Here is a 16,846-nt window from a genome sequence, read left to right on the forward strand (position 1 = left end):
ATACACCATGACCAGGTAGGATTCCAGGAATGCAAGGCTGGTTCCATATTAGGAAAACTATTAGCATAATTGATCATATCAACAACAAAACTAGCAGAAACCATATGATCATCTCAATAGATGCAGAAAAAACCTTTGACAAAATACAACACCCATTCCTATTAAAAACACTAGAAAGCTTAGGAATAAATGGAGCCTTCCTTAAAATTATAAATAGCATCTACCTAAAACCATCAACAAGCATTATTTGTAATGGGGATAAGCTAGATGCATTCCCAATAAGATCAGGGGTGAAACAAGGATGTCCATTATCACCCCTACTATTCAATTTGGTACTAGAAACGTTAGCAGTAGCAATAAGAGAAGAAAAAAAATTGAAGGAATTAGAATAGGCAAAGAAGAAAGTAAATTATCACTCTTTCCAGATGATATGATGATTTACTTACAGAATCCTTGAGAATCAAGTAAATAATGAAATTGAAATAATAAACATCTTTAGCAAAGTTGCAGGATATAAAATAAACCCACATAAATCCTTGGCATTCCTATATGTTACTAACAAGGCCCAACAGCAAGAGACAGAAAGAGAAATTCCATTTAAGGTTAATGTAGACACTATAAAATATTTGGGAGTCTACTTGCCAAGACAAACCCAAGGCCTATATGAACACAATTACAAAACACTTCACACAATTAAAGACAGATCTAAATTAATGGAAAAACATCAATTGCTTGTGGTTAGGCCGAGCTTATACAATAAAAATGACAATTTTATTTAAATTAATTTACTTATTCATTGCCATACCAATCAGACTACCAAAATATTATTTTACAGAGCTGGATAAATAATAACTAAATTCATCTGGAAGAGCGAAAGGTCCAGAATATCAAGGGAATTAATGAAAACAAATGCTAGGGAAGGTAGCCTAGCCATATCAGATATTAAAGTGTATTATAAGGCAGCAGTCATCAAAACTACTTGGTACTGGCTAAGAAAAAGGGTGGTGGATCAGTGGAATAGGTTAGGTACACAAGACACAATAGTCAATCACTGTAGCAATCTAATCTTTGGTAAACCTAGAGAATCCAGCTTCTGGTTTAAGAATTAACTATTTCACAAAAACTGCTGGGAAAATTGGAAAATAGTATGGCAGAAACTGGGCATAGACCAGTATTTTACACTGTATAACAAAATAAAATCAAAATGGGTTCATGATTTAGGAATAAAGGCTGATACTATAAGCAATTTGGAAGAGTAAGGAGTAGTGTGCCTCTCAGATTTATGGGAAAGGGAAGAATTCATGCCCAGCAAGAGACAGGGAGCCATGCAAAATTTATGACTATGTTAAATTAAGAAGTTTTTGTATTAACAAAGCCAATGCAACACAGATTAGGAGGGAAGCAGAAAATTGGGAAAAAAATCTTTACAACCAGTGTCTCTGATAAATGCCTCATATCTAAAATATATGGTGAACTGAACCAAATTTATAGGAATACCGGTCAAAGGATATGAACAGCCAGTTTTCAGAAGAAATTAAAGATATTTATAATCATATGAAAAAATGCTCCAAATCACTTCATTAGAGAAATGCAAATCAAAACAACTCTGAGGTACCACTTCTCTCCTGTCAGATTGGCTAACATGATAAAACAGGAAACTGATAAATGCTGGAGAGGATGTGGGAAAATTGGAACATTGCCACATAGTTGGTGGAGTTGTCAGCTGATCCAGCCATTCTGGAGAGCAATTTGGAGCTATGCCCAAAGGCCTATAAATCTGTGCATACCCTTTGACCCAGCAATACCACTTCTAGAGCTACATCCCAAAGAAATCATACAAGTGGGAAAGGGACCCGTATATACCAAAATATTTATAGCAGTTCTTTTTGTGGTAGCAAAGAATTGGAGATCAAGGGGATCCCATCAATCGGGGAATGGTTAAACAAATTTTGGTATATGAATGTAATGCAATACTACTGTGCTATAAGAAATGAGGAGCAGACAGACTTCATTATAACCTGGAATGACTTATTTGAACTGATGCTGAATGAAGGGAGCAGAACCAGGAGATCATTATACACAATTTCTGTAAGCACTACCTTTGATCGACTTTACTCCTCTCATCAATACAAGATTCAAAGACAGCCCCAAAAGGCTCATGATGGAAAATGCTATGCACATCCAGAGGAAGAATTAGGGAGTCTGAATGCAGATGGAGTCAAACTATTTGCTCTTTTTTTCTTTTTCCTTCTTTCTTGGTTTTGTTTCTCGGTTCTCATGATTCATTCCATTGCTTATAATTCTTCATTACAACTGGACTGTTTATGTAAATAAGTTCAGTGTAAAGGTAACTGTAGAACCTGCATTGGATTATATGCTGTCTTTGGGGTTGGGGGGAGGAGTGGGAGGGAGAGAAACGTTGGCACCCAAAAACCTGTCGAACTGAATGTTGTAAACTAAAAATGATAAAAATATTAAAAAATTTTAAAAAAGAATTTGATTATAAGATGAAATGACAGCTGGAAGTTTAGAGTCTGAAATTGTATACAAAAAATTTTTCATTTATTACAGCTTATGTAGTAGATAAATTAAAACCTCACAATATATTCAGCATTCCCTAGGGGGAGCTTTTTATTGGAAAAATATTGTCTTTTGATACTGGTGATGGTCAAAATAATAATAGTAGCTGCTATTTATGCTTTACCATAGGTTTCTGTAAACCATTTTGCATCTATGGTCTCATTTGATTCTCATAAAATCCTTGTTCTTATTATCCCCATTTTACAAATGCAGAAATTAAAGTTCAGAAAGATATCTTGAGTTGATCAAGATCATATGGCTATTAAATGGTAGAGGTATGGGATTTGAACCTCAGTCTTTTGAATCTAATTGCAGTGTTCTTGACAGTTGTATCAGGCTGTTTCGCTGTAGCTATATTTATCATTGAACATGTGTAGGTGAGTATATTTTATTAAGATTGTTAAAATTATAATTATATCTTAAATACTTGGGCTTGGTTTTACCCTTTACAATTTTTGTGTTATGTAATTCAGATTTACTTCTACATTTTTTGTTACAGAGTACAGCGTCAGCTTGAATGTTTTTTTTCTTAATACATACTAATATTATTAAATGTATTTTTGTGTTCTGGATTATCTGATACTTAGGCACCAAGAGTAGAAGCACAAGTTCTGCTGGGGTCCCTTGTTTGCTTTCCCAATTTGTATTGTGTACTACCAGCTCTTCATCCAAACATGCCTGATATTATTATGTCTCAATTTACAGATGTTAAGGTAAGCTATCTTATCAGTCAGATCCAGAAACATTTTTTTAAGCACCTATCATACATAAGGCATTTAATCATTATATTAACTATCAAATTTTTGTGTTTTAGTTATATGGATAGTTCTTGTTCATTCTATTATTTTTAAGAATCTCTAGGGCCTTGAGGCCACAGGTTCCCCACCCCTGACTGTAAGAAAAACTTATTTTGTGGTTTATCAGACACTCTGCCTTATTCTCCATAGCTACATTTATGGTTCAAGTTGCTTTGAAAATTACTTTTCTTGGCCCAGATTCACCTTTTGGGATTATCCTGGGGTTATGGAAGATTATTCTATAGCAGCAGTGTGCCCAATATCAAACACAATCTGCCTTTGAACAATACAGAAGGCCCTACATATGTTAGATAATATTTTCTCCAAACAGAATTCTGTTCTGAATACCAATAGCCTAAAATTTCAGAAGGCTAACAACTGTTAGAGGTTACACCTGCCAAAATAGTTGTCAAAATGATCTCTTTCCAGACCTATATAGGTTTCCAGGATATTTAGAAGAGGAGAAAAAGCAGAAATTACTCAGGTGCCCAGAAAATGTATTGTAAAATGACTTACTGAAATATTTTGATACAACTTTGAAATATATGGCAAAATTTCCTGTCCAAATGATTGTTTAAATTTAGTTTTTAGTCAGGAAGGTTGCAAAGCAGAAATGTTAGATACCTGGTTTGTAGATAAAAATTTCAAGGTAGATACAGTATGATCTAAAATCACTACTATTTTTAATACTATTACCTAGTTGTAATTATATATTATATTACTTTTTTTCCTCTGGAACCCCAGAAAGACCTAATTTTGTTCATATTGCAGAATAATACAGATTATTCACATTATTAGGCATTATAGTATAAGTAAAAATATTATTTGGATGTGTTTTAATTTTCCAGGGTACAGAGAAAGCTATTTAATAAACTTGTATAGAATAATGACACTTTTCATCCTTTGAAATAACTAATATGTTCCCCAGACTCCCTGATTAGTCATTGGACCTCCCAAAACCAAGAATCATTTTATTTGATACCATCAAGCCTCATAAGCATAAAAGTAGATAGACAAAGATTGTTTTTTGATTTTTCTAAACAAAATTGAAACTTAGGCATATTGTAGATTAGTCTTTATCTCTTGTTGAAGTTTTTATTGTCATTTTTAATCTCAGGACACTGCTTGTCATTTTAGGCTAATAGTATTTAACTTGCTTTGGGATTCGAAACTATTTTAATGAAAGTCTTTGGGTTAAAACATTAATAAAAATGATACCTGCAATATTGCTTGCTGTATGTGGATATATTACACCTATAGTAAAGTAGTGAGACTAAGGAAAATTTTATTTTCGGTAAGAATAATTGAAAATCAGTTTTATATTAATCATCCCATTGTATTTAAGTTAACAACTCTTTATATACTATAGCACTGTGTCATGTATGTTGGGATAATATTAAAGAAATGTGTTTTACTATCAGGTATGTTAAAATATAATGAGTAAAGGCTGTTTGCAAAGCAAATATGAAATACAAATGAATATAGTATACACTAAGATTGTAGGTATTAGAGTTCCCAGTAGAGGAGAGATTGGGTCAGTAATGTAAAAGAAATGAGGAAATTCAAGTTTTAAGAAAGTGAGGGGTATAGAATGAGAAAGAGAAAGTGGAGGGACTTGGAGAGTGAGTTATATGTACTAGAACATGAATCTGGGAACAAGTAAATCATTTGTGAGAATTAGCATACCATGTGGGTTGATCGAAAATAACTGGTAAAGGGGAATAAACAGAAAGAAGGTAGTAATATAGTCGTGGTCCTGAAGACTAAGTTAAACAGCATAGGTCAGATATAACAGACAACAGAAGAATTACTGTTTTTTGACCAAAAATGACATCATACAAATGATGTGATTTAGAAAAATTAGGTTAGCAGCGATGTTTGAAGGGAAGAACTAGAGATCCCTTATGAAGCTATTGCTGCAAGCTCAGTGAGAATTGATGAAGACCTGGATTGAGCTTTGATGACAGCCTGTCTAAGATAATAAAAATGTCAGGGCTTGGTAATCAGTCAGTAAGCATTTATAAGTACCTACTATATGCCAAGCATTGTGCAGGCTCTGGGGATTGTATAGGGGCAGCAACATGTTTCCTTGTTAATGAGGAAGATGGCAGATTCACTTCCTCTGTTTGAAGTTCGAGGTGGTTGTGAGATGTCAAAATAAATGTTAAAGTAGATAGTGCTTCATTCCCATGGTACCATTAACAAGTTGAGAATGGTGACTTACTCTAAAGAGAGAGAGATTGGATTTAAAGGTGTTTAATTTGTTTTTATTTTGTAGGTTCATAAAAAACTAAAACCTGCATATAGTGAAACCATTTGTTTTTTAATATTCATTTGAAGTTCTTGATGATGTTAGAGAGCCTTTGCAATTCAAGCTTTTGATACTGATCCTGAAAATATTTTCTTTTTCTTTTAGCCAGATATAAGAGCTAGAAAACTATTTAAAGAGTTATTTCCTTTTTAATTTTGTAGCAATCAAAAAAGTCTCTATTAAATTATCATCGTCTTTTGTAAAGTGACCAAAGAATCATTTCAGTATTTTACTATCAAGAAGGAGAGATAAAAGTATGAAAGAATAAGAGAATAGTACAAAAATGTGATTAAATGTTAAATTTTGTCATATAAGCAGGTAGTTTCAAATTTAGATTTCATATTGCTTTTCAGTTTATATAGTTCACAAGATTTAAGGTGAGCCTTCACTCTGTCTTCCATATGAATTGACTTCTCTACATAGTTTAACTTAATGAGATGCCATTATTTTGAATCCTATGGCTATTGACTTTTGTGACTCCTCTCTTTATTTTAATTCCTAAGTCTCCTTACTTATTTCTATTTTTTAAATAAACAAGTATTTATTGTGAACTTGACATTGATCAACAACTATGGAATTTTTTAAGCTTTATTTAATTTTTTTTAATTAACAAATATCTGTGATTTTTCCCGTTTCTATGAGGAAAAAAAACCCTTACATAATATTCTTACTCAGGCAAACCAAATTCCCACATTTTGTCAGTGAGTTTATCCATTCATCTGTACAGTTATTATTGAAAATTGTGTTTTTCCTTCTGTTACTTTTTCCCTTCTTTGTACCACCTTCCCTGTTTGCAATGAAGAAGGTGGTGAAAGAAAAGTAATGTGATCCATGCTGTTATTGAAGTGGTCTGATCCCACTTTGCTTTCCCTCATATCTCTCTGTAGTCAAGAATCCTGATCATTGGTGGCTCTTCTTTCTCTCTTGATTTACAATCCACCTTCAGATGTTAAAGTTTGTTTTTCTTCTCAACTGTATTCTCCATCTCCCTCTCTTCTCTTGTTTCTTGGTTGAATTTAATGTTTTTGTTCTTATTCAATCCTTGAATGTATGAAAGCATTTTTTTGCGCTTATCTTTGGTTTAATTTCATTTTTCCTTATGGTACACTTTTAGAACTTAACTGGGGTAAATCTGAACTTCCTTGGTTGTTATCACCATAGTCTTCTTAACTGTAAGTCTTTTCTTTGTATTGAGTAAGGGTGTGACACAGTCATATCAAGTCTTAAAGATAGCAGTTTGGTAGCCATGTGGCAGTTTTATTGGAGAGGAGAGACTTGTGGTTAAGGCCAATCAGAAGGCTATTATAATAGTTCACACCAGAGTTAACTAGAGTTGTCACTGATTGGATAGAAGGGGACAGATATGTGAGATATAGAAGCTGAATCAATGAGACTTAGTAACTCTTTCGATACTTGGAGTAAGGGAGAGTTAGAAATCAAGGATGACTCAGTTTTTTAAATAATCTTACAGGAAGATTTGTCTTTCCACCCACAGAAATAGGGGAAGTTTGAAAAGAAATGGGCTTGGTGAGGCTGAATTATAAGATCAATTTTGGATATGTAGGCTTTGAAATGCTTTTTGGATCTTAGTTTGAAACATTCAATAGTCAGTGGTGGTGTGCTCAGAAGAGAGACTAATCGGGCAGTAAACATTTATTAAACATCTATTTGGTGCCAGCCAGTCTACTGAGTACTAGAGACTAGGACTGCCTATATAAATCTGGGACTCACCTTTATAGAGATGGTGAATTCTAGTGAGAAGTTTTAATTAACTTTTATTTTCAAACAAAGATTTGTTTTCTCTCCTTCTCTCCTGACCTCTCATTAAGAAAGCAAGAAAAACAAAACCCATTTTAAAACATGTATAATCAAGCAAAACAAATGCCTTCATTGGCCATATCTAAAAAAGTGTCTCAATCTGCAATTCTGATTTTATCACCTATTGGGGGTGGCAACATGTTTTATCATGAGTCCTCTGAAATTATGGTTTATGATTGCCTTGATAAGAGTCCTTAAGTCTTTCAAAGTTGTTTTTTAACAATATTATTGTTATTATATAAATTGTTCTTCTGGTTCTGCTCACCTCATTCTGTTCATACAAGCCAATAAAGGGTTTTAAGAACGTAGTGTGGGATATGAGGCAAAGTCTCCAGAGAATGGGGGGGGGGGGTGGAAGGGAGGGAGAACGATGATAGGGAAGAAGGAAAGGAGAAAAGAATGGAATAAGCGTTTTACTGTGTGCCAGGAACTGCGCTAAACGCTTTTCAGGAGTATCTCATTTGATTCTCACAAGCACCACCTGGGTGGTAGGTGCTGTTATTATCCCCATTTTACAATTGAGGAAACAGATAAACAGAGGTAAGTGACTTGTCCAATGTTACACAGATAGTAAGTGGCAGAGCTGTGATTCAAACTCAGTTCTCTTGACTCCAGACTCAGGACTTTTCACACTGTACCTACCATACTACATACAGACAGATCAGCTTATTAGAGCAGACCCCAAAGTGTGTACCAGTATAACAGGAAGAATAAAAATTAGCTATGGGCCAACTGCAGATTGACCTATATATACATGTTGATGCTGAGTAATGGAAAATAGATAAAAGATCAGATATCTTTCAGATAATTGCCATGTCCTATAGATACATTAAATAACTACATCATCAATTCATTATCAAATCAGAGGGATTGAGTTTAGATCCTGCTCCTGAGTCGTAACTTGGATAATTCACAATTTCCCTCACAGTTCCCTTATCTGTATAATAAAGAGGTTGTACTAAATGGCCTCTGAGGTCCCTTCCAACCCTAGATATATATTCTTTGAGCCTATAATTTGCCATAGTTCAAAGACCAAAAGAACCTGGAAACTATTTCAGCCAGTGAATATTTGATCCTTGCCAAGTGGGGATACAGACTCAAAAATACAGATCAGGAGAAAATCTCATCAAAAAATAATCAATGAACAGGAATACTAGAAGAGCACATTAATTCTATACAGATCATCATGAATGACCTTGAACATAAGATACACAGAGAGAATTTATATTTCATGGGTTTTTCTGGGGGCGGGGGGGGAACATGATTAAAGTCTATCATGCTACAGGAAATATTTCAAGAAATGTAATGGTTAAATTTTGAATTTGTGCCAGATAAATACTCTAAGCTTCCGAGAAAGTAACCTAGCTTTCCAGCAAAATTGACTCAAGTACCCGAGGTTTACCCTTAGCTTTGAGAAAACAAAGAGCTAGGCATTTAATAAAAACCAAGAAAGATCCTACTCATTCAAAGTATGAGTTACATTTATCCCAGAAGAGACGTCACTGCCTTTGCAATGAAATTGTAAGCAAATCCAACCAAAAGTTAAATTCACAGGTAAGCAGTCAAATTAAGTGGGAGACACAGAAGACAAATAAGGACTGGGCACTCCTGCAAGACCACCTCCAATGCCCCCTTACGTCTGGACCACAATTTGGGATCATCACTGACTATTTGCTTTGGTGGGGTTGTGACGTAGGACTTCTTCAAGCTGTTCTCTTGGGGAAAAAAAACTTCTGTCCCTTTAGTGCCTTCTTTAGTATAAGAACCTATCCTCCAATCCCACTTCATCTTCAGGCTTCCATATCTATGTCAGCTACTCCCTACTCCAAGGTGGGCCTCCTGGGGATCTTACAGAATAAGACATTCCGGGAGGTTTAACCTTAAGAGAGGATATTTCACAGTGTTATCTCTTACCTCAGTCTAAGGACCTCTCTCCAAGTATTGAAAATTTGCCCTGCTGAGAATGCCCCCATCTCTTTATACTTTGCTCCAACCCATTGATTCTAAACTCCTGGCTGCTGCCATTCAAACTTTGTTTCCCATCCTCGTTTCACCAGTCTTTCACATATATGTATCTACATCAATCTTTTTCCCCTTCTCCAGTGTACTGCTCTATGTCTGACATCCTCTTCCAATGTACCTCCTGGAATGCAAGCTCCATAATTAACATAAATGACATAATTGCTTTCAACTCAAACCCCTTCCTTCTCAATCTTTCCATCTCGTGGCCCTCACTGACACATAGCCCTGTCCTCATGACCCTTCTTCCCTTAACACCCCTCACAATACTGACTAAAATTTCTCAGTTTCTCCTTCTCCTTCCTCGTCTCCCCCACCTCACTGGTTTTGGTGGGAGAGTAGGAATGCTTTTTACTCCCTTTTGCCTCTTCTAGACTGTCTCTCTACCACCTTTTTCAAAGCAACCTCTCCTTTGCTGTCCAAATTTATCACCTAATCCACATTCTGGTGGCTGTTATGTGTAGACCTTCAGATCATTATACTTCCTTCTTCAGTGAGTTCAGTATCTGGATGACAGGCTTTCACTCCTCCTCTTCTACTGACCTCATGCTAGGGTGTTTCCACTTAGATATTGATATCACTTTAAATACTTTCTCTTTGCAGTTCCTCAGTCTACTCAATTTCTGTGACCTTCACTCTACCTCAGCTTCACACAGAGATGATTACCCTTGATCTTGCCACCCTCCTTATTCACAAACCCTGAAGTTCCTTTATCTAATTCTGATCTTTTAAAGAAAGATTATATTTTTATGTCACCTAAATTTCCCTCTGTATACCTCTTCTGCCTGTCCCAGAGAACCATCCCTAATAACAATGATTTTAAAAAAGGAAAAGAGGAAGAAGATATTAAAATCTTCTGATTAATTATAATGAACAGTCTTATTCCTGGAGAAGAGATAAAGAAATATACATTTCTCCTCTCAACAGAGATAGTGATTGAAGCAATGAAATCAGTTATAATGCCTTTGTCAGTTGCCTTTGCTGAAATGTTTTTCTGTGTTCCAAGGAAGGGTTCAGTAGTTGTTGGATGCAAAGGGAAATTAGTATGGCATAAATACAAAAGGCACTAGTAAAACTCTTTTTAAAAACTATTTTTTAAGAGGATGGTGAAGATTATGATAATCACCCCATTCTAAAACAGAAAGAAACAATTTAAGGAAAAAGAAGCTTTCTAAAAAACTCGAGAAAGCACAATCAAACCATTGGCATTTAATGATAAAACTGTATTTAGACACCAGACAGATGAACCATGGAAAAGATTTTTTTTTTATTTTAATAAATTTCTTTATTTATTTTTAGTTTACCACGCACGGTTCTACATAGTTTTGAGTTCCAGTTTTTCTCCCCTCCCTCCCCCCTCCCTCCCCAAGACGGCATGAAGTCTCATATAACTGTCATGTATAACTTCACATTGAGTTAATTTATGCACTAGTCAAGTCGTGGAGAAGAATTTTGACCAATGGAATGAATCATGAGAAAGTAGAAACAGAACCAAAAAAAAAAAAACCCCAAAAACAAAAGAGAAGCAGAAAAGGCAAGCATGTAGTGTGCCTCAGTCTGTATTCAAACTTCGCAGTTCTTTGTCTCGATGAAGATAGCATTCTCCATCGTGAGTCCCCTGGAGTTGTCCTTGCCCCTTAGGTTGCTGAGAAAAGCACAGTTTGTCAGGGTTGGTCCTCACGGAATCCATATATCTGTGGCTGTGCACAACGTTCTCCTGGCTCTGCTCCGCTCACTCAGCATTATGTCGTGTAGGTTTTTCCAGGTTGTTATGAAGTCTGCATCATCCCCATTTCTTATGGCACAATAGTATTCCATTACCTTCATGTACCACAGTTTGTTCAGCCATTCCCCAATTGATGGGCATCCCTTTGATTTCCAATTCTTGGCTACCACAAAGAGAGCCGCTATAAATATTCTTGTACATATGGGTCCTCATGGAAAAGATTTTTAAAGCTCTTTTAACCATCCATAATACCAAATATGGACCTTAACATTACAGTCCCAAATTGTATGAAGAAATGGAAATGACAAAAAGATGGCAAAGCAGCTAACATTAGGCTAAGTATGCACAAAGGTGATTCATGCTGGAGATGACATAGTTTCGAAGGTATTGGTGGGGCAAATTCAAATTTCTGAAAGAGAGGAAGATAATAAAGGGATAGATAAAATCTTGACCTTAATACTATATGCACACACAAAAACGGTATCTGAGAAAATAACAGTAACTACCAATTAATTTGCCTACTTTCCATTTTCTACAAAATCTTGATGAGCACCATTTGCCTATATGCATTCAAAGCGTCTTTGAAAAAGGTAAGAATCAGGCTTTTGCAAATGATATTTTAACTTTAAAAATTTTAGTGAAATGTACAGGAAATAGAAGATTGTTGTTGTTTGGTCATTTTAGTCGTGTTCGTCTCCTCATAATCGTAATTGGGGTTTTCTCAGCAAAGATACTAGAGTTGTTTGCCATTTCCTTCTCCAGTTCATTTTACAGATGAGGAACTGAAGTAAACAGGGTTAAGTGACTTGCCCAAGGTCACATAGCTATTACGTCTCCGTTAGGTGAGTCTTCCTAGCCTCAGGCCTGGCATTCTATTCACTGTACCACCTAGCTCCCAAAATACAAGATAAATAAACAAGATATGTTTATTATTTGTCAACTATAGGTAGTATTTAGTGTTAGCACAACATTGCCCTAACAGTATAACAGGATGTCTCTTCTGCATATGTTGAAATTATTTAAGGTTTCTTGAAGAGGAGAAAACAACAGAGATGACTTCAACCCTCTGGTTTTTAATATCAAGTGAATCATAGAACAAGGAGGATGTCCAGTTCAAAGTCTAAACTATGACTTGATATACTGTGGATGATGAGATTCTCCAGATGCTCCTATTGGCCATGACATCATGATAATTAGCTCAAGCCTAGATCATGGAAAAGTTTCCTAAGTGAACTTCATAATCACTAAAAAGGGCTTAGCCTTACTATCTGTAGATGAAAAACCCAAGTGATTGAAGCTTGCTTATTGGCTAGGCTATAACAGGCATTTAGATGAACAACCTATAGAGTTGGTCTAATGGTACTTATAACTTGGATGGATATTGCAAAAATTAGCTAGCATTTACATATTGCTTTAAGGTTTCCAAAGTACTTCACAAATATTATCTTATTTTTATCATCACCACATCCCTAAGAGGCATGTATTATGATAATTCCTATTTTACAGATGAGGAAACTGGGACAGATGGGTTAAGTGACTTGCTTAAGGTCACACAGCTAAAAAGTGTCTGAACCAGAATTAGAATTGAAGTCTTCTTGACTTCAAGTCCAACATTTTATCCACTGTGTTACTTAGCTGCCTCTTAACAGTTAATAAGCTGGGCCAAATCAAATAGAACAGGCAATACTGTTCCCTTATGCATTTTTAGTTGTTGATTTTGTTTTGTTTAGTTTTTAACAGTGATAGCTAGTTTAATTCAAACATTGGAGTTTCTTTAGTCACTGATCTATAATTTCAGTTATATACCATATTTTATTTTAATCTTCTAGTTTGATATTGATTTTGATCTTTTAGCAAGTTAAAGGGCAGCCTTTATCTGGTGGCTGATTATCTGGTGGCCCCCTTACCAGTATTGTGTCTTGTCTATTAAAATATAATCAATTTTATGTTTTTGATTACAAGAGATTTTGGGGAGGGACTTCAGAAGGCTCTCTAGTCCAATCCATAAATGAAAGGAATCCTTACTCTTACATATTGGATAAATTATTAACAAGGGGTGGGGAACCTTCAGCCTTGAGGCCACATGTGGCTTTCTAGGTCCTTAAAGATGGCCTTTTCATTGAGTCCAAGTTTTACTGAACAAATGCTTTTATTAAGGGTATTTGTTCTGTGAAGTTTGGGTTCAGTCAAAGGGCTGCACTTGAGGACCTAGATGGCCCCATGTGGCCTCAAGACCTATAGGTTCCCTATCCCTGATCTAATCTATTGGAACATCCTCAATAAGAAGAAATATACCACCTCCTGAGGCAGGCTATTTCATTTTTGTACAGCTCTTTATTTAGGCATTTTTTCCTAAAATCAAGCCTACATTTGGCTCTTTATAATTTCTACCTATTGCTCCTGGTTCTGCCTTCTGGAGGCAAACAGAACAAATCTAATCCCTCTTCCACATGACAGCTCTTCAGATATTTCTAAATGACTTTCATGTTGCTACTTCCCTGACCCTCCAGTCTTCTCCAAGCTAAACACACCCGATTCCTTTATCCACTCCTCAAATGTCATAGGACTCAAAGCCTGTTACCCTGGTTGCCCTTTTATGGATATTCCCCAGCTTATTAATGTCTGTCTTAAACTGTGGTGTCCAAAAAAGATCAGATTCTTTTCCTAGATCTGTTAAGGACAGAGTACAATGGAACTATCACCACCCTTATCATGTAAGATATGGCCTGCTAAATGCAGCCCAAGTTTGCTTTTTTGGCTGCCTTATCACACTCCTGATTCATATGGAACTTAAGAGTCCACTAAACCCCCCAGTTTTTTACATAACAAGAGCTTATTGTTATGCCTCTCCTCACCCAACATATTCTTATAAAGTTGATGGGGTTTTTTTGTATCCAAGTACAAGACATTACATTTATTCCTATTGTAAACTAACTGTCATCCAGCATGATCGCTATTCTGATCAGCTTTATGCTGTTTGCAAATTTGGTGAGCATACCATCTATGGCTTTATCCAAGTCATTGATACAAATGTTAAACAGCACAGGGCTAAGAATAAGTCACTGAATTACCGTAATAGAGATCTGCTACGCTGAAAATGAATCATTAACAACTACTCTTTGAGTCTGACCATCTGAATTCATGATTGTATTATGTCTAATCTTGTCTAATTTGATAAAATCTAGGTAAGCTATAGCAATTCTACTACTCATTTACTAGTTTACTAACAGTGTCAAAAAAGGAAATGAAATTAATCTGTCATGACCTATTCTTAATGAAGCTTCATTATCTTCTTTGCTGTGTTTCTTCCATAGTTTTTTTTTTTTAAGATCTGAGTTGTTTGATGAGTTTCCTGGGCATCACCATCAATTTCTTTAAACAAATCTCCATTTTTCCTTTTTCATTGGAATTGTTCCTTATGTTTCTTGAGAATTTCATTCTTGAGCACCTCCCAAGGCCCCCAGGTTCACTTCCCTTTAGGCATTGTGTTCTATGAGATTCCACCTCAAGTACTCCTGAACCTTGTGAAATTGTATTCTATTGGATTCTGCCTCCTTCTACCTCTGACCCTTGTAAAATTTGTCTTAGCAGGATCTAAGATAGTTCTGTGAACGTGTTCCAACAAAAAAAATGAAATTTGCAACACACCAAATAATGATTAAGAAATCCAGTAACAAATTAGAAGACATGATTTCTTCCACTCCAGAGTAAATCTGAAGCCCCTGGGTAATAGGAACGGCAACTACCAGCATAGCCAATCAAACCAGTAGGCTTCTAGTGTGACCAGAGATGGTCTAGAAATATGTGTAGTCTGTAGAGATCTCCCCCAAGAAAACCCCAGGGTGAGGACCTTGGAAACTTAAGAGAGCAGCACCAACCAGGGCAGTATAATAGCATTCAGACTGTGTTACCCCAGGGCCGGGGCTTCTGAAGTCCTTTAACTCTCTGCCCTTAAATGCTATCGAGGAACTAAATATCCAGCTCTCTCAAAGATCCAGGGAGTTTTAACCCCAGGAGGTAGAGCTCATCACAGTAATCCTGGTGACCCAGGATGAGACCAAGCAGGTCAAAAGTCCAGCCTCACCCTAATACAAAGCCCCTGTTTCAGGAACTAAAACTGGAGATATGAATAAAACAAAGAAGATAGTATAGATGTAGAAATGCCCCCCAACCAAAGATGGTGAGAATAACTCTTTAACAATTGCAAGCAGTAATTTAAGGGGGAAAGTGTATTTTCTACAATGATGACATGAAAATCTAGATGATATGAAGCAAGAGATGAAATTAAAGTTATGGAGAAAATTGGAAGGCCTGTAGTTGAGAAAGCTGTAAACTTTACCCAAGTAATGGACCCCCCAATAATTTTAGTATGGATCAAACAAATGAGAAAATGTAAGATATCCAATATCAAAGAACTACTGGAATAGAGGTCAAGAAGAGTGAAGAAAAATAATTCCTGGGGAGGAGGAGTGGACAGATTGGTTCTCTTTTGAGGGTTTCAAGAAGGGAAAGGGAAGGAAGGGTAAAAAGAATATAACATTGAAGGAGGAAGAAAGCGGGTGGAGCTTGTTATGTTTCATAATTGGGGTCTGTAAGAAAAAAAGTAAAATGTGAAGAAAGGGTTGGGGCAGGGCTAGGCATTAGATTAATCTCTCTCTTCTATGACTTATATATGTAATATGTAAGTTAGATAACCTCACTGTTTTACGTAAGGGTTGAACATATACAAAGAAAGTTTAGTATGGAAATACATCAAACTCAATAGAGAAATAAATATGAGAGGAGAGAAAGAGTGGAGGAGAGAGAGTATAGTACAGGTGAGGGAATAGTTGCAAGCCAAACAAAATTCCTGAACATGAAGGTAGTATTTACAGCGACATGAAAAAAGAAATGGAGCTAGGTAGCAGAGTGGCTAGAGTACCAGACCTGGAGTCAGGAAGACCTGAGTTCTCATCTGGTCTCAGACGTTTACTATATGACCCTGGGCAAGTCATGTAATCCTGTTTGCCTCAGTTTCCTCATCTGAAAAATGAGCTGGAGAAGGAAATGGCAAATCATTTCAGTATCTTTGCCAAGAAATACGGATTCATAATGATTTCTCCTTTGTGTTCTGTTGTGTATGTATAAATGCTCTTTGGAGTGCTTAAATTCAGAACAAAAAAAAATTTTAGTTAAGTTTTAGTCTTCAACCTTCACTTCCATAAGATTTTGAGTTCTAAATTTTCTACTCTCTCCCCTCCCCCCTCCTGCTTCCAATCTGATATAGGCTCTACTTATACATTCATATTAAACATGTTTTCACATTAGTCATGTTGTAAAGAATTAGAACCAATGGGAGGAACCACAAAAAAGAAGCAGCAAACCAAAAAAAAAAAAAGAGCAAAATAGTGTGCTTTGATCTACGGTCAGACTTCATAGTTCTTTTTCTGGATGTGGATAGCATTTTCCTTCATTAGTCTTTTGGAGTTGTCTTAGATCCTCATTGCTGAGAAGAGCTAAGTCTGTCAAAGTACTCATCTTAACAAAATTGCTATTACCGTGTAGAATGTTCTCATTTCACTCAGCATCAGTTCATGTAAGTCTTTCCAGGTTATA

The 16,846-nt window shown here is 35.9% G+C and overlaps 1 protein-coding gene across 6 annotated transcripts in view; it reads left to right on the forward strand.

Moving 5' to 3' along the window:
• Nucleotides 1-16,846, forward strand: part of RALGAPA1 (Ral GTPase activating protein catalytic subunit alpha 1) — a 339,477-nt gene that overhangs the window by 160,026 nt on the left and 162,605 nt on the right. For all 6 annotated transcript variants that reach the window (XM_036751008.1, XM_036751009.1, XM_036751011.1 and 3 more), the window contains one exon: nucleotides 3,168-3,293. In XM_036751008.1, coding sequence (XP_036606903.1) covers nucleotides 3,168-3,293 — 126 coding nt within the window. The remainder of the gene's footprint in view (nucleotides 1-3,167; nucleotides 3,294-16,846) is intronic.

Source organism: Trichosurus vulpecula, chromosome 3 (genome assembly GCF_011100635.1).
Source record: "Trichosurus vulpecula isolate mTriVul1 chromosome 3, mTriVul1.pri, whole genome shotgun sequence".
NCBI lineage: Eukaryota > Metazoa > Chordata > Mammalia > Diprotodontia > Phalangeridae > Trichosurus > Trichosurus vulpecula.